Consider the following 18,673-nt stretch of genomic DNA (forward strand, 5'->3'; position numbering starts at 1 on the left):
GCGTTACACAGACAGCAACATTCAAACCTGTCCAGCATTGCCAGCATTTCATTTGATTTATGAACTGTGCTATCTGGAGTGCTCAACGAGCAGTTTAAAGAAATGAAGTAGACAAACTGCCTGTGATTTGAAGTTCTATGAAATGAGTCTGTGTAGTTGCTAAGTCTGTGTAGTTGCTAAGTCTGTGTAGTTGCTAACCCTGGTGATAGCGAGTGGCAGGTCATTTTCTTTGACTGTCATCCACTTTTAGAACCGTTTTATCCCCCCTTTGTATTGTAGAGTCTATGTATAAGTCATGTGTACAGAGTGTACAAAACATTAGGAACACCTTCCTAATATTGAGTTGTACACCCTTTTGCCCTCAGAACAGCCTCAATTCTTCGGGGCATGGACTCTACAAGGTGTCGAAAGTGTTCCACAGGGATGCTGGCCCATGTTTACTCCAATGCTTCCCACAGTTGTGTCGAGTTGGTTGGATGTCCTTTGGGTGGTGGACCATTCCTGATACACACAGGAAACTGTTGAGCGTGGAAAAACCCAGCAACGTTGCAGTTAATGACACACTCAAACCGGTGCGCCTGGCACCTACTACTCAAATATTCTGTTTTGCCCACTCACCCGCTGAATGACACACATACAACATCTGTCTCAACTGTCTCAAGGCTTAAAAATCCTTCTTTAACCTGTCTCCTCCCCTTCATCTACACTGACTTGAAGTGGATTTAACAGGTGACATCAATAAGGGACCTTAGCTTTCACATGGATTCACCTGGTCAGTCTGTCATCGAAAGAGCAGGTGTTCCTAATGTTTTGTACACTGTGTATATCACACCAACTGACTTGTTCTTTGGATGTTGTTCACACGGGAGACTGTGTTGAGACATTCTCTACATCCAGAGAGCAACAGCAGAAAGATCACAGAGCAACGGAGGTCTCACAACTGCCCACATTGCGAGGAGATGTTCCCATTTCTATCAAAGCAAAGAAAGAAAAAATACACCTAAAAATACACATGGGAGAGAATCCGTATTACTGCACTGACTGTGGGAAGTGCTTCACAAAATCACAAGCTCCATCAGTTCATCAGAGAGTGCACACTGGAGAAAAGCCTTTCTCCTGTTCTGACTGTGGGGAGAGTTTTTCTCAACTGAGCAGCTTAAAAAAACACCAAGGTATACACACAGGTGAGAAGCCCTACTCCTGCTCTGACTGTGGGATGAGTTTCTCCCGATTGGATACCTTAAAATATCACCAATGGGCAGTTTCCCATGGAAGAAAATTGTCATGGTTCCTGTCTGCTTAAGTGGGCACTCTCTCGCGCGTGAGCACCTTTGAGCATGAGTTCCCGTGCGAGATCACAGCTCATGCGAAAGAGGGAACGCCTACTTACACAGACAGGAACCTTGACCATTTTTATGGGGAAAAAAAACATGCATTTAATTTATCCACCATCTTTGATAAACAGGGCATTCGGAAAGTATTCAGAACCCTGGACTTATTCCACTTCGTTACGTCACAGCCTTATTCTAAAATGGATTATTTTTTAAAAATCCCTCATCGATCAACACACAATACCCCATAATGACAAAGATAAAAACAGGTTTAGACATTTGTGAAAATGTATTTCAAAAAACAGATCACATTTACTTAAGTATTAAGACCCTATTGGGGAGGTTCTCACACTCTTCTCTGCAGATCCTCTCAAGCTCTGTCAGGTTGGATGGGGAGCGCCGCTGCACAGCTATTTTCAGATCTTTCCGGAGACGTTCGATCGGGTTCAAGTCCGGGCTTTCAGAGACTTCTCCCGAAGCCACTCCTGCGTTGTCTTAGCTGTGTGCTTAGGGTCGTTGTCCTGTTGGAAGGTGAACCTTCGCCCCAAGTGGGCTGCCATGTGCCTTTTACTGAGGAGTGGCTTCCTTTTGGCCACTCTACCATAAAGGCCTGATTGGTGGAGCACTGCCGAGATGGTTGTCCTTCTGGAAGTTTGTCCCATCGCCACAGGAGCTCTAGAGCTCTGTCAGTGACCATTGGGTTCTTGGTCACCTCCCTGACCAAGGCACTTCTGCCCCGATTGCTCAGTTTGGCCGGGAGGCCAGCTCTAGGAAGAGTATCAGTGGCTCCAAACACCTTCCATTTAAGAATGATGGAGGCCACTATGTTCTTAGGGACCTTTAATGCTGAATAAATGTTTTGGTACCCTTCCCCAGAACTGTGGCTCGACACAATCCTGTCTCAGAGCTCTACAGACAATTCCTTGACTTCATGGCTTGGTTTTTGCTCTGACATACACTGTCAACTGTGGGACCCTTATATAGACAGGTACTGTATGTGTCTTTCCAAATCATGTCCATTCAATTTACCACAGGTGGACTCCAATCAAGTTGTAGAAACATCAAGGATGATCAATGGAAACAGGATGCACCTGAGCTCAAATTCGAGTCTCATGGCAAAAGGTCTGAATACTTACGTAAATAAGGTATTTTTTAAAATATATTTTTTTTAAATTTGCAAACATTTCTATAAACCTGTTTTCGCTTTGTCATTATGGGGTATTGTGTGTAGATTGATGAGGGAAAAAAACAATATAATCAATTTTAGAATAAGGCTGTAACATAACAAAATGTGGAAAAAGAGAAGGAGTCTGAATACTTTCCGAATGCACTGTAGCTTAAAGCCAAACAATAGGGAACAATTTGATCATTGGCTGATTGCTCCCATGTCCCAACCCACCCAGTTGACTATTTTAAAATGCTGGAAGTCCTCAATGCCAATGTCCATGCTAAAACGGGTTATGTCCACCTAGATATCTCGATCTTGATGGAACAAGCTTGTACACATCAGATCATATAGAGATGGTGTGGTGATTCGTTTTCAGCATTAGTTTGGATGGATCATTTTTTTATACTACACAACTATGACTTTAATGATACACAGGCTTTAAAATGACTACGTGTTTATCATCTTTTAAAACTCAATTTGTTATTCTAGTCATTGATAGTGAATGTGTGTGGAGATCTGCATTGAACTTTAATTGATCAGCCAATGAAAAATAAAGTTTGTACATGAAGTCGTGCTGGTCAAATGCTTCTTCTCTTTTGTATGATTAACTACAAAAACAACGTTTTAAGAGAAATCATTTGTCTGAAGCAGAAAAACACAGGATATTCAAATGAGCATGACAAAGCTACATTTGACCTATGCACTAGCAAGGTTTTTCAGCTTATGCAGCTTTCACACCTGCTAGAGCAGTGTTTCCCAAACTCGGTCCTGGGGCCCCGCTTGGGTGCACGTTTAGTTTTTTGCCCTAGCCATACACAGCTGAATCAAATAATCAAAGCTTGATGAGTTGATTATTTAAATCAGCTGTGTAGTGCTGGGGCAAAAACCAAAATGTGCACCCAGTTGGGGCCCCAGGACAGAGTTTGGGAAACCATTTGCTAGAGTATTGTAGCTTTATTGATCTACTGTACTCAATGCTGTTTCCCCTCAACCTCTAGGGGGCCTCCCACCCCAAAATAAAAATGGTTTATCTGGAATGCAAGTCATGTGCCCAGGGGCCCTGACCTCCAGGGGGGCCCCATTGATTGTGTAAGTCACTCTCACTCAAATATCAGATGAACTTATAACATATGTAATGGCAAAATGTGTAGAATTGCAAGATCGCAAGCCAGCTGGACTTTGTGTCAATTGCTTCATGTTGACATGAGGGGACGTGTGCGCACATAGTGTACTTCTATAGAAGTATTTGAAAATAGGTTACAATTATTTCCTTGAAATAGCCTATGATTTTAAAATACTTAATTCCAAAAATATTAGTTCAAATAACCCTATAACCCGACAGACCTGGTTCAAATACATGGGATTGAGGCGCCTTCGAACGGGGTATAGCAGTAGATGCCAGGCGCACCGGTTTGTGTCAACAACAGCAACGCTGCTGGGTTTTTCACGCTCAACAGTTTCCCCATGTGTGTCAAGAATAGTCCACAACCCAAAGGACATCCAGCCAACTCGACAACTGTGGGAAGCATTGAAGTCAACATGAGCCAACAACCCTGTGGAACGCTTTCAACACACTGTAGAGTCCATGCCCTGACGAATCGAAGCTGTTCTGAGGGCAAAATATATTTTGTACACTGTGTAGGTTCACACACACAACCCCTCTTATGTCAACAGCTGGCTTGCAATCTTGTTTCTTCTGTGCTCAAACCTTCAAATGTAGGCAAACATAAAAAAAATCCTACAAATGATTCACTCCCTCTCGCATACCTATGCACATTCACACATTTTGAAGTGAAATAAACCTTTATTTCAACGGCATCACAAAAATATCGGCATTTGCCTTGGCTCTGATAAATATAACACTTATGTTTGTGTGAGAAAAACAAACTACAGTGATGAATCTGAGGGATAAAAACATGCATTCAGTGTGTAGACCACTCGACTGTTATCAATACTGTTTAAGATAAATCAGTCATTCATGATTACAGTGACAAGACTGATGATATGCGAGTTACTTCCGGATCCTATCAATTTAATGCAATAATTAGATGGAATTACCTCTCTTCCAGGAACACAAACAGAGCTTCTGAAAAAAACAGTTTAGCTAATACTTTTAATGTATACATTTTTTGTTAGTACTGACATGCCAATATAATCTCTGTGTGACTGTGGCTAATAGCTATTGCATTAACACAACCCCCTGGCCTTTTAGGTTCACTGATTGTAAAAAGGGCAGAGAGGACATAGCCCTGCTTCAACGCTTAGATCAAGTAGAGGTCAATCAAGAGCATCTCAGCCTGTTCATAGAAAACAACTAGGACTAAGATAATAACTGTCCAAGTTCCTTGATAGGATGAAGTCTCTATCTTTGACTTACTTATATAGCCTAACACACAAAACCATGCACTTAACATGGAGATATTGTACATTGCACAGTTTGGGGGTTAGTGTTAATCCTCACAGTGTAGTCAAATAGGCACAAACAATACTACTGCAATACAACCTTACTCCTTATAGCTTTACATCCTTACCAATGACATCTTTACTAACTCCTATGCGTTCTACACACAGATCATCATTTAAGAAGAGGAGTCAGTAGGGCACAGGGGTTGCCTATTGGAGCCTACTGGGGTACAGGAGACCAGATCTCGATAAGGGTCATCATAGTCGGGTGGCTGAATCTAGAGACCAACAGAGAAGTGTCCACCAGCTGCCAGTCTATCCACCCTACAAGGTCTCCCCCCTCTGATGGGCCATCTTCATTCCCCCCAGAGGAGCAGTAAAGCCCCCCTTCTCCTCCACGTTGAAGAGCATTCCTCCCTGGAACAGAGATTGAGCAGGATGCACAGGTGTCACATTTATTATGCTCCCCGTCAGTGTTATTCTTTCCTGTTATTTCTATCATGCGGGACACAGGGTAAACGGAGTTCCCAACACCTTAACCACCATTAATATAGCGTCATAATTGAAAATAAATACCGGTGGAAAGATTCTTAATAGTATGAACCAACATCGTATCATAACGCTAACTAGAAACTGTTTTTAGATTCTCAAAAATATGTATATAGCCCATCAATGTTTCAGCACTGTCATATACAACTTAATCTTTCATTTTTGTATCTTTGCAATTGTACACCTACAATTCAATAACTAAAGAGCATAAGAGGCTGACGTTTTCATCTGTGTGCGCTACTTACCATCGTCAGCGATGGGTACCGCGGATGTAGGAGCGGCTCACCGGCTGGGTCCAAAATCCGGGCACACATCATAACATGTAAATGATGTAGGATAGGAAAACAAGTCCCATGATAGCAAAAAACATCAACACTAAAATGTCCAACATGATGAGAATGGCAGAAATGGAGGATGCAGATGTATCGCCAGAACACACGACGAAGAAATTGGAAGCCCCCTTAAAACCGGCGCAGATCGGGGGAGATCGGAAATAGCCGGAGCAGAATAATCTCTTCTCTGCACGAAACCCCTCCCCGCCCTATACTTTCTATAATATTGTACGCGTGGAAGCATACGGGTAGACATTAAAACCAGGATAGGGAGTAGCGTAAAACATGGGATATTTATTTTTGCTGAGGGCCCAGTCTCATATGCATTTAATACATGCAATCTGCGTTTAGTGTTCAGCAAAATCGTAGTCATATAGTCAAGGAATCACACCGAATGAGGAAGAATTTACACTGAAGGAAGCAAATAATACTGGACGCTACCGAGTAAAAATGACATTTTATTTAATCTGTAGAATATTTAAGTACAATTCGAAGTGCTGAAACAGGGCAACATGAGATGCTTTTATCAGTTCCTTAAAATTCAACTGGAGTCTGATTTTCTTTTAAGAATGTCAATATATGCATGTAAAAAATAAAAAAAATGCTATCAAAACAAAATCATTTTTTGATGGAATGCACAACATCGGTCTGAATGCTAGGTCAGTGTTTGTGGTTGGTTGATTTATATCTGCACTTCCTATACCAGTATCATTCAAAAGCAAGGAATGGTTGATTCATCAGAAGCATAGGACATAGGAGTCTTTAATTGGGGTAGAAGGTTGGAGGACTCTTGGCCATAGGACTGATATGACCACTATACATTGGGGGAGGAGAACACGGTGATGATATGAGATATGATACTGCAGAGTTGTAGGAGTGATACCAAAGCAGAAGAGAATATTGGTCTCCTGGCGGATTCCTAGTCTTTCCTTTCCCCAGGTTGGGGGTAGTAGTACGCTTTCCTAGTAGCATCCCTTTCCTAGCCCCATCCAGCTCAATACAGACAATAACATGGTACAATAATAATGTCTACACCTTGCCGCTGTGGTCTATCATCACTCAAGTCGCACAAAAACACAATTGGCTCGTCTTTAGCCACTTTGGATTGGTTTCCCTCCAACTACCACCATCATTCACCTCGCTCCTAAATCCCCCTAGCAACTAAAACAAATCACTGCAAAGGAAAAACAGCTGTGGCAGCCAACGTAGGCTTGGTTTATTCCCTATCTATAAAACACACCAAAGCCTCCAAGTAGCCAAGGCAATTTTATTTTGAGAGGCATTGACTGCAGATACTGTACAAGAGGCCAACCAAATTCATAAAAACTCCCAACACCCCATTCACGTCAAGCCAAACCACCTCTTCCTCTTCACCCTTTCTTCAGTTACTGCAGCAAAGCAAGTGAGACTTCAAATGGCTCTGCCCCAAAAACGGCCCTTCATACAGTGTACGAGTTTAAAAATGTCCAGTTGTCAAGTAGAGATCATAGATGCTAAATGCCAGCCTAGACTTACCTTTTTTTTTAATCAGCATGGCAATCTGATTATCCAGTTGGGTTGAGGTGTGCGTTGTGTTCATTCTAATTCATTTAAGCATCATTGTTATAACTCATCACATTACAAAGTTGAAGCCAAAATGATATGAACGGTCAACACTTAGTTATTGTCCAACACGTTCCACCACACTGGTACTAAAACGGGTAACGTTTACCCTTTATACTGCCCCTTCACCTCATTAGATCAAAATCATTCCACACTACAGTTTAGTCTGCAGGCAAAAGCCCCTTCCTTCCCCAGCACCATGACCCACAACCCAAAATAACTGTACAATACCACTATCAAATCAGGCTACACGGCGGGAGTACGGCTTTGTTTTTATAAAGCGGAACAAGACTTTTAATTCCCTCCCCTCATCTGTGACTGTCACAGCGCATCAGGGAAGGGGATGAAACAGTATGGTGGGAAAGATAAGGGAAGAAGTAAGCGGTCGAGGAGGAGTTCACCGCTACCCTCTCCCAGCCTCACACGGAATGTACAACGATTCCTCGGCACTGGAAGAACCTGCCCCGTGACAGGACATCCAGACAGATCTCGTAGCTACGCCTATGAAAGTTACGTCATTGTCGCGTAACATTTCTCAGTTTTCTGTGCAACACAGGCGTGCCACTACATAGGTAGGGAATGTCCTCTGGAAATGTGTGCCTATAGAATGTCAGAGATTACCTATAAATGCGGACGAGAGAGCGGGGGCCTAATGTTACTGTGCGCCATGACGACTGCTCATTAATGAGCATGTGAATATTCATGAGCCAGTGGCACTCCAGAACATTGCTCTCCACTCTTCGGAGTTTCAAGGAAAAGAGAACTGGGCGAGATAGTCCATTCACGAGTTGGCACAACAAAACAGGCAAATTAGGTTGAGGAATTATCAGGCAAATACATAACCCATGATGGTTGATTTACCCCATGGATCTAAATCGGTGGGATTGCTAACCCAGCATACGCACACGTCTAGACAAAACTAGCGTGCCTCATTGGTTCATAAATCGAGTTGCCGTTTTATTTCCGAAATGTATTTGATACATTGACATTTTTAAAATAAGCCTCTTAGAATACCAACAAAAGCAAAGGGGGGAAAAAAACAGCATGATAGGAAATAGAAACACTAACATTTACCACAGCCTGGATTTCTGACCCCAGTTCAACACTTCTCATAACAAAGGACTGGAATGTTTAACAACAAAACAAGTGAAAAAAATAATAATTTGAAAAAAATGAGAAAAGATTGACAATACAGAATTGTTTTGGGAATTGTGTTTGGCCTTCGCGCTTACGATTGATCAACTCGGATGTTGGTTCTCTTGGAAGGGGCAGGACCTGGCCTGATCCTACCCCCTCTCTCCGCCCCAGACCCCCTCCAACCATCACGTCACTCATCTTCCTGTAAGACTGTCGGAAGGCATGAGGCTGCGAGCGGGAGACAGCAAGAATGAGGAATAGCTTCACACCCACTGACTAAGGTGATGACATGATTGTAAGAAGATTGTAACCACGTCCCCTAACTAACTCGTCCCTGATCCCTCCTGTACTTCAAATGCCTGAACTTGAGGTACAAGGCAAGGCAGGAGGCGCTCTTCAGTTTAGATAGGATTCCAGTTAAGTTTCAGAACAATACCCACAATGCAGTGCAGGACAGGGTAAGACAGGTGAGGTAACAGATAAGTACTATTGATAAATGCGTACGTGTAGTTATAGAAATATATAAGACCTCTCTGGTAAGACTGATACTGTAGACTGCTCACTGACTGGCTGATGCGACAACAATGGGGTATTGATGGATAATGGAATGTACACAAGTCAAATATTCAAGCTGAGTTCTCACTGCCCAGATATAGTAAGATTCTACACTGAGCTTCCAGTCAGACCAATTTCAACCAGTTTCAAAAACGGAAAAAAGAAGAAGAAAAAACTACTTCTGAAGATGCCACACCCACATTCCAAACTCATTTTCTCATGACCACATTTGCCTCAGTTCTCTGCTGTCATGGCAACTTGATTGACAAAGGGGGAGGTTCATATCGTTTTGCATCATAGTTTGCTGGAAAATGAAGTGCTGTAGCTAGGATAGTTGTGATACACTATGACCCCTGACGTATATATAGCCTGTAAGATGGGGGCATGTTACTTCTGTAAGACTTAAATCCCACTTGTGACTGCTTTGTTTTTTAGTGGACCGAAGAATTGGGACAGAGACAGGCAGACAAACAGACAGACAGACGGCAGCACAGAGAGTCTGTCGTTGGAGGAGAGCAGACCGGGGGGGGGGGGGGTCTTACAGGACAGATCAGGGAACGAGTGAAAGAAATAGAAAGCGGCATTAAGATGAGATGGCACTGGGCTTTTCATTTGCTTCTCTCCCTCCCTCCCACACTTCTCTTTCTCAGATCAGATGGCCTCTACATAGTTAGCAGGCAGCATGCCCTGCTGGCCAGTGCGCTCGACACGGCCGTACATCCAGCCCTCGTCGATCACCTGCGCGTCCACGATCACATCTCCCTCCAGGAAGCCCACCTCGTCCTCGTCGGCTGCAGCATAGTCATACACCGCCTGGTACCGCTTCTACACACAGGAAGAGAAGGGGGAGATATATATGTATAGATATATAGAACGAGTGAAAGAGAGAGAGAGAGAACGGGTGAAAGAGAGAGAGAGAGAACGGGTGAAAGAGAGAGAGAACGAGTGAAAGAGAGAGAGAACGAGAGAGAACAAGTGAAAGAGAGAGAACGAGAGAGAGATGGAGGGTGAGGGGATGTAAAGGAATAGGAGGGAGGGAAGGGAGAAGGTACGGAGAAAGGGAGAGAAAGAGAACATGAAGTTCCTATAACACCACCTTCAACAGAGACAGTCAGTCTCTGCTACAAGACAAAGGTACTGGGGGGGGGGGGGGGGGGGGGGGGGGCATACACAGTGGAGGCCCCCATGCAGAGAGAACAGTGCCTACGTCCCAAACGGCAGCCCTTTCCCTAAATAGTGCATTACTTTTGACCGGGCCACAACTGGCCCTGGTAAAAAAAAGCAGTGCTTTAAATAGGGAATAGGGTGCCATTTGGGATGGCAACACAAGAGAGAGGAGGGTTCTGTCTCACCCCGGAGCTGGGAGGGGGGGCGGCGGCCACCTGACGGACTGGTCCAGGAGCCGCTACTGGCTCATAGCTGTAGTTCTTAGACGCAGCAGGGGACTGGTGGGGCTGCTGGAACACTGGTGAGAGAGGGGGAAAAGGAGAGGGGGAGGAGAGAGCCAGAGATAGCGAGAGAGAGTTGGGGAGAGAGAATTGTGAGTGATTGAATCAGAGTGAAGGATAGACATTTTTGGCTATTCAGTCTGACAAATGGGATCCCCCATTCCCCGGGACTCTGAAACAATCCCCCCTATCCCTCCATCTAACTGGCACCTCATTGGTCAGCCCCAGGGCTCTGATACAGAGAATTCCACAGCACAGCAAGTCAAAACTTGCAGCCATCATTTAGTGCCTTTCAGTCAATTATTAGAACAATGACTCTCTGTGATATTGAGAGGTGATAACATGTACACAGTGAATGCACAGGTTAACCACTAGCTCACAATCATTGTATTCAGGTGTGCTAAAAAACAGGAACTGTCCACAGAGCAGAAAAAACAAAAATGTTATGCCCAGGGATAAATGTAACCATGTGTCTACTCTCACTGATGTTAAAGCTACAAAATGTAATCACATGTTGGTCTTGAAAAATATATTTTAGATGGTACAATAATTCTCTACACTTTACTTGCTTGTGAAATTAGGCAGACCATTGGAATTTTAGCAAACAGGAAATGTCATCGTGCATCTTTAATAAATGTATTTTCATAGTGTGTGTGTGTGTGTGTGTGTGTGTGTGTGTGAGAGAGAGAGACAGCATGTGTACCTGGATTGGGGCTGTTGGGCTGGGGAGATGGGATTTCTCCTCCCATCCTGTTCTTCTCAAACTCCTCATGGTACTTAATCTGTGTACACACACACACACACATTATATTTACATTGTGACATTTGTCATTTAGCTCTGATACATAGTGACTAGATATAACACCCAGACGTCAAGTATGGTGCTGCTTAGTTTGATAAGAAAATTCAAATTGCATCCTGTTGACTACCAGTCCAGCAGATAGCTATTTAGAGCAGGGAAATAAAGTGCAGTTCCTGTCGTGTCCAGCAGGTGTCTCCAGATCCCTCTCCAGGCAGTAGGGCGGTGTGTGTAATAGGTGCGGCGCTACAGTGCTAAGCTATGTGCTTCTCCATTTCTACAATAGGCCTGCTGACACAGGAAATGACATCGCAGACGGAAGTTGGGTGACCTCAGCGCTGCCTAGCAACCCTTGCTGACACATCACCAGGAACAGGTGAAATGAGAAAAAGTGGAGAGAGAGCGAGAGAGAGAGACAGGCCTAAAGCGAGGGTAAGAAATTGAAAAGAGTAACAGAGATCCAAAGGAGGAAGACAGAAAAGAATGGTGCAGAATATATCATGTCTAACAAAAATACTAGGTGAAAATTACCTTTTAGTCACATACTTACAGTGAAATGCTTACTTACAAGCTCCTAACCAACAATGCAGTTTAAAAAATACAAATAAGAAATAAATAGTAACAAGTAGTTAAAGAGCAGCAGTAAAATAACAATAACGATATTATATACAGGGGGTACCGGTACAGAGTCAATGTGTGGGGGCACCAGTTAGTCGAGGTAATATGTACATGTAGGTAGAGTTATTAAAGTGACTATGAATAGCAGAGTAGCACAGGAGTGAAGGGGGGGTACCGTGGCAGTAGCAGAGAGAACAGTCTAGTGTGGCTGGAGTCTTTGACCATTTTTAGGGCTTTCCTCTGACACCGACTTGTATAGAGGTCCTGGATGGCAGTACATGCTTTCCTTATTTATTCAGGTATATCAAAGCTGCATCACAACCAGCAGCACCAGCCCTAATATAACAACCCAGCCAACATCACAGAGAGAGACAGCATTCATCGCTAAATGACCAATAAACCTGAGAGAGACAGATCCTTTTCTGCAGTATAACAGCCCTACTATTCCCAGCCTGACTGAATGATAAGACTGACACAGCCTAGATTCTGCCCCCTCTCTCCCTCCCTGGGTGGGTGAAAGAGGCCAGTGTGTTAAGTGGAGGAGAAGACCGTGTTAAGTGGAGGAGAAGACAGTGTTAAGCGTGAGTGAGGATATTGCGTTCAGTGACTGTGAGAAGACAGTTTTCTTAATGCGAGAGAGCGAGCAACATGTTCAATATGTTACATGAGAGAATCTGACATTACTTCTGTTTGTTTTGAAGGCGAAGGTTGCACACAGTGTGTGTGTGTGTGTGTGTGTGTGTGTGTGTGTGTGTGTGTGTGTGAGAGAACAGGAAAAGCCCATGCCAGTCTCACCCCCAGACACAAAATTGCCCCCCCTTCCTCTTAACCTTCACTACATGAATCAGTAGAAAGTTAAAGGAGGTAGGAAGGGAGAGAGGGCTGGAGAATTTAGTGAACGTTCTAAATGAATGTGAATTAGAGTCATATGACAGAGAGATAAGGAGAGAGAGAGAGCGAGAGAGAGAGAGAGAGACGGGGACTAGTCCAGACAGACAGTTGTGAACGTGAAGGGGCTGGAGTTGGACATCTCACATTTCAAAGAGAGCTGGACATGTCGGTCTCTCTCTGGCCTACTGAGTGTGGGTCCATCCGAGGAGGAGGGAGAGAAAGTGGGGAAAGGAGGGAGAGAAAGAGATCATCAGCCGCACCCCTTGGCTTGGTCTGTTCTCACACACACACTTAACAGCTGGGACACTAACAGACTTCTCATGAGGTTTCTCTTCTCTGTATTTGCCTGGGGTTGTAAAAGTGTTGTGTGTGTGTGTGTGTGTGTGTGTGTGTGTGTGTGGTAATAAGTCTGTGTGTGTGTGTGTCTGTTTCCACCGTCTCAGACACACAGGATCTGTTCCTGTATGAAAACAGTAATTAACCAACACCCTCCACACTCATTAAGTCATTAGAGAAGACAGAGCAGGGCAACTATGTTCTGCGATGTCAGGATGTGTGTCCCTGGTCTGCCAGAGCAAGCAAGACCCTAGGCAGCAGCCTTCTGCAACAGAGGACCACAGAGGGACAAAGTAACATAACCCTGTGCCCAGGCTTCACACAGTACTTCTGGACTAAGATACAATCTGCACATCAGAGTGGTAAGGACGTGCATGAATACATAACACACATACATACTAAATGGTTTAAAGTATGTGGACACTCCTTGAAATTCATGGATTCGGCTATTTCAGCCACAGCTGTTGCTGACAGGTGTATAAAATCAAGCACAAAGCCATGCAAACTCCATAGACAAACACCGGCAATATGATGGCCTTACTGAAGAGCTCAGTTACTTCCAATGTGCCACCGTCATAGGAAGCCACATTTCCAACAAGTCTGTTAGTCAAATTTCTGCCCTACTTGACCTGCCCTGGTCAACTGTAAGTGCTGTTATTGTGAAGTGAAAACGTCTAGGAGCAACAACGTCTCAGCCGCGAAGTGGTAGACCACACAAGCTCACAGAACGGGGCTGCTGTGTGCTGAAGCTCTTTAAAAAATAATCTGTTCTCGATTGAAACACTCACTACGGATTTCCAATCTGCCTCTGGAAGCAACGTCAGCACAATAACTGTTCATTGGGAGAGTCATGAAATGGGTTTCCATGGCCGAGCAGTTGCATATAAGCCTAAGCTCACCACGTGCGTTGCCAAGCGTCAGCTGGAGTGGTGTAAACCTCGCTGCCATTGGACTCTGTAGCAGTGGACATGTGTTCTCTGGAGTGATGAATCACACCTCACCATCTGGCAGTCTGAAGGACAAATCTGGGTTTGGCAGATGCCAGGAGAACGCTACCTGCCCCATTGCATAGTGCCAGCTGTAAAGTTCGGTGGAAGAGGAATAATGGTCTGGGGCTGTTTTTCAAGGTTCGGGCTAGGCCCCGTAGTTCCAGTGTAGGGAAATCTTAACGCTACAGCATACAATGACATTCTAGACGAGTCTGTGCTTCCAACTTTGTGGTAACAGTTGGGGAAGGCCCTTTCCTGTTTCAGCATGACAATGCCCCCGTGCAGGTCCATATAGAAATGGTTTGTCAAGATCGGTGTGGAAGAACTTGACTGGCCTGCACTGAGCCCTGACCTCAACCCCATCGAACATCTTTGGGATGAATTGGAACGCAGACTGCGAGACAGGCCTAATTCCCAAAATCAGTGCCCGACCTCACTAATGCTCTTGTGACTGAATGGAAGCAAGTCCCCGCAGCAATGTTCCAACATTTAGTGGAAAGCCTTCCCAGAAGAGTGGAGGCTGTTATAGCAACAAGGGGGGACCAACTCCACATTAAGGCTCATGATTTTGGTATGAGATGTTCAATGAGCAGATGTCCACATACTTTTGGCCAATGTAGTGTATTTATATATGAGAGAGCGTGAGCGGTCAAAGGAGCCAGCACTGCAGGTAAGGGATAAAGACAGGCCTGAGTCCCAAATGGTACCCTGATCCCTATAGTGGACTACTTTGACCAGGGTTCCATTTGAGACAACCTGAGGGTGAGGGAGAGAGATGGACTGGTGGTTGTTGTTCCTGTCCTGTGTGTGTGTTGACAGATAGACGTACGTTGCTGATATGGTCCTGTGTTTTCTTGATTCTCTGCATCTCTGGCGTGTCGGCCACAGCACTGAAACCTTTCCCTTTGTTCTTCTCAAACTCCTCCTTGTACTGCACCTGGAACACACAATCACACCCGGTCAGACCACACTGTATAGACATTGTAAATCCTAACACACACACACACACACACACACACGTCAAGAGAGTCAAACGTTTCAAAAGAGTAAAAAATAAGATCAAACCACAGTTTATTTCGTTACATGCTTTGTAAACAAATCAAATGCATTTATAAAGCCATTTTTACATCAGCAACAACAGGTGTAGACTAACAGTGAAATGCTTACTTATGGGTGCAAACAACGCAGAGAAAACAGAAAAGCAATAACAAGTAATAAATACACAATGAGTAACAACATGGCTATATACAGGGTACCAGTACCGAGTTGATATGCAGGAGCACGAGGTAATTAAGAGTAGTTTATATGTACATATAACTAGACATGAAATGTAAATAAACAGGCTATAGTTTTAATGATTTTTAGCATGCGCGGCCCAGCCACCCTCCCTCAAAAGTGGTGGTGACAGTCACTTCCTGTTGCCAGGGCAGAGAGACCATACACACAGGATGTGCTGACATAGCCTAATAAGGTCACACCAAGAGGTGTGTGTACAACAGAGGGCACCTCAGCCAACAAGACAAGTAGGCCTAATGAACAGGAAAATCACTAGCCTATGTCAATCTACTATCCCCCATAGTTAAAAAAGTTGACCTATTCTATTGATCAGTTTGTTGAGAAAGAAATGGCCTATTCCAAACAAATTCTGGGACAGTTGTGGGATGATAGATCCCAAATTCATACAAGCAGTAGGCCTAGGCTACATATGAAAATAAATAAATAATAATAATAATAATAATAAAATTGTTAAAAAAGCAATGAGTCTGATGAAACAGATCAGAACGTTTAGCTTACAATGTTGATACTATTCATTCTTAACATTATACAATTGCAGCAATGCGCACAAGGCAGTAGGACACACGCAAATGTTCATTCCATACTGCAATTAGGGAAATTGATGTGAAAGGTGAAAACATCCGTTAGACATTAAGAGGGGAGATCTAATATTCAACAACTAGCATGGGTTGCTAATACGAATAAATTGTGCCTTTGGATACTGGCCAATTAAAGAGTTTATTTTAAATAATTTTTGTCTAGGCTACTTTGAAACTAGGTAAGACATGCCTCATAATTAACTCAGCAAAAAAAAGAAACACCCCTTTTTCAGGACCCCGCCTTTCAAAGATAATTTGTAAAAATCCGAATAACTTCACAGATCTTCATTGTAAAGGGTTTAAACACTGTTTCCCATGCTTGTTCAATGAACCATAAACTATTAATGAACACGCACCTGTGGAACGGTCGTTAAGACACTAACAGCTTACAGACTGTAGGCAATTAAGGTCACAGTTATGAAAACTAAGGACACTAAAGAGGCCTATCTACTGACTCTGAAAAACACCAAAAGAAAGATGCCCAGGATCCCTGCTCATTTGCGTGAATGTGCCTTGGGCATGCTGCAAGGAGGCATGAGAACTGCAGATGTGGCCAGGGCAATAAATTGCAATGTCCATACTGTGATACGCCTAAGACAGCGCCCCAGGGAGACAGGACGGACAGCTGATTGTACTTGCAGTGGCAGACCACATATAACACCTGCACAGGATCGGTACATCCGAACATCACACCTGCGGGACAGGATGGCAGCAACTGCCGGAGTGACACCAGGAACGCACAATACCTCCATCAGTGCTCAGACTGTCCGCAATAGGCTGAGAGATGGTGGACTGACGCTGGAATGAGGGCATGGACTGCAGGCCTGTTGTAAGACAGGTCCTCACCAGACATCACCTGCAACAACATCACCGATTGGCACAAACCCACCGTCACTGGACCAGACAGGACTGGCAATAAGTGCTCTTCACTGACAAATCACGGTTTTGTCCCACCAGGGGTGATGGTTTGGATTCGTGTTTATCATCGAAGGGATGAGCGTTACACCGAGTCCTGTACTCTGGAGCGGGATCGATTTAGAGGTGAAGGATCAGTCATGGTCTGGGGCGGTGTGTCACAGCATGATCGGACTGAGCTTGTTGTCATTGCAGGCAATCTCAATGCTGTGCGTTACAGGGAAGACATCCTCCTCCCTCATGTGGTACCCTTCCTGCAGGCTCATCCTGACATGACCCACCAGCATGACAATGCCACCAGCCAAACTGCTCATTCTGTGCGCGATTTCCTGCAAGACAGGAATGTCAGTGTTCTGCCATGGCCAGCGAAGAGCCCGGATCTCAATCCCATTGAGCACGTCTGGGACCTGTTAGATAGGAGGGTGAGGGTTAGGGCCATTCCCCCCCAGAAATATCTAGGAACTTGCAGGTGCCTTGGTGGAAGAGTGGGGTAACATCTCACAGCAAGAACTGGCAAATCTGGTGCAGTCCATGAGGAGGAGATGCACTGCAGTACTTAATGCAGCTGGTGGCCACACCTGATACTGACTGTTACTTTTTATTTTGCCACCCCCCTTTGTTCAGGGACACATTATTCCATATCTATTAGTCACATGTCTGTGCAACTTGTTCAGTTTGTCTCAGTTGTTGAATCTTATGTTCATACAAATATTTACACATGCGAAGTTTGCTGAAATTAAACGCAGTTGACAGTGAGAGGACGTTTCTTTTTTTTGTGAGTGTATGTAGTAAAAAGTTGAGGTTTCAAACAATTAAGTATATTTTTTCAAAATGCATACTGCCTCCAGCTCATTGCAAAGTGGTGTGTGATAGTCTGATGAAGCCCGACTTCCGGTGCCTATTGTCGCGTTCAAAACAACTGTCTACTCGGAGCTGGGAAATATCGGACTTCAGTGCGTTGACGTCAACTGGGAACAGTTAAGGGGGGGAACAAAAAAAACAACTTGCTCCGACTGGGAAAACCAGTTTGGAACAGTAATCCAACTCAGAATTCCAAGTCTGGAACCGACTTCCCGACCTGAAGTTCCCAGTTGTTTTTAAAGCACCATATGCTACCATATGCAGGGTAGCCTAGTGGTTAGAGTGTTGGACTAGTAACCGAAAGGTTGCAAGTTCAAACCCCCGCGCTGACAAGGTACAAAAAAAAAACAAAAAAAAATAAAATGCATTTGCTGTTTGAGATGCTTCAGCATCTGACATGTACAGTGCCTTGCGAAAATATTCGGACCCCTTGAACTTTGCGACCTTTTGCCACATTTCAGGCTTCAAACATAAAGATATAAAACTGTATTTTTTGTGAAGAATCAACAACAAGCGGGACACAATCATGAAGTGGAACGACATTTATTGGATATTTCAAACTTTTTTAACAATTCAAAAACTGAAAAATTGGGCGTGCAAAATTATTCAGCCCCCTTAAGTTAATACTTTGTAGCGCCACCTTTTGCTGCGATTACAGCTGTAAGTCGCTTGGGGTATGTCTCTATCAGTTTTGCACATCGAGAGACTGACATTTTTTCCCATTCCTCCTTGCAAAACAGCTCGAGCTCAGTGAGGTTGGATGGAGAGCATTTGTGAACAGCAGTTTTCAGTTCTTTCCACAGATTCTCGATTGGATTCAGGTCTGGACTTTGACTTGGCCATTCTTATTTTTGAACCATTCCAT

At 44.1% G+C, this 18,673-nt stretch overlaps 1 protein-coding gene across 2 annotated transcripts in view; it reads right to left on the reverse strand.

The window, feature by feature from the left end:
• Positions 1-6,228: 6,228 nt before the first annotated feature.
• Positions 6,229-18,673, reverse strand: part of LOC110538141 (LIM and SH3 domain protein 1) — a 44,528-nt gene continuing 32,083 nt past the window's right edge. For both annotated transcript variants that reach the window (XM_036938203.2, XM_090193222.1), the window contains exons 4-7: positions 14,988-15,095; positions 11,229-11,307; positions 10,430-10,542; positions 6,229-9,902 (exon numbers count right to left, since the gene is read on the reverse strand). In XM_036938203.2, coding sequence (XP_036794098.1) covers positions 9,729-9,902; positions 10,430-10,542; positions 11,229-11,307; positions 14,988-15,095 — 474 coding nt within the window. In that variant the 3' untranslated portion in view covers positions 6,229-9,728. The remainder of the gene's footprint in view (positions 9,903-10,429; positions 10,543-11,228; positions 11,308-14,987; positions 15,096-18,673) is intronic.

This window comes from Oncorhynchus mykiss, chromosome 12, assembly GCF_057628025.1.
Source record: "Oncorhynchus mykiss isolate SJ-2025 chromosome 12, ASM5762802v1, whole genome shotgun sequence".
Lineage (NCBI taxonomy): Eukaryota > Metazoa > Chordata > Actinopteri > Salmoniformes > Salmonidae > Oncorhynchus > Oncorhynchus mykiss.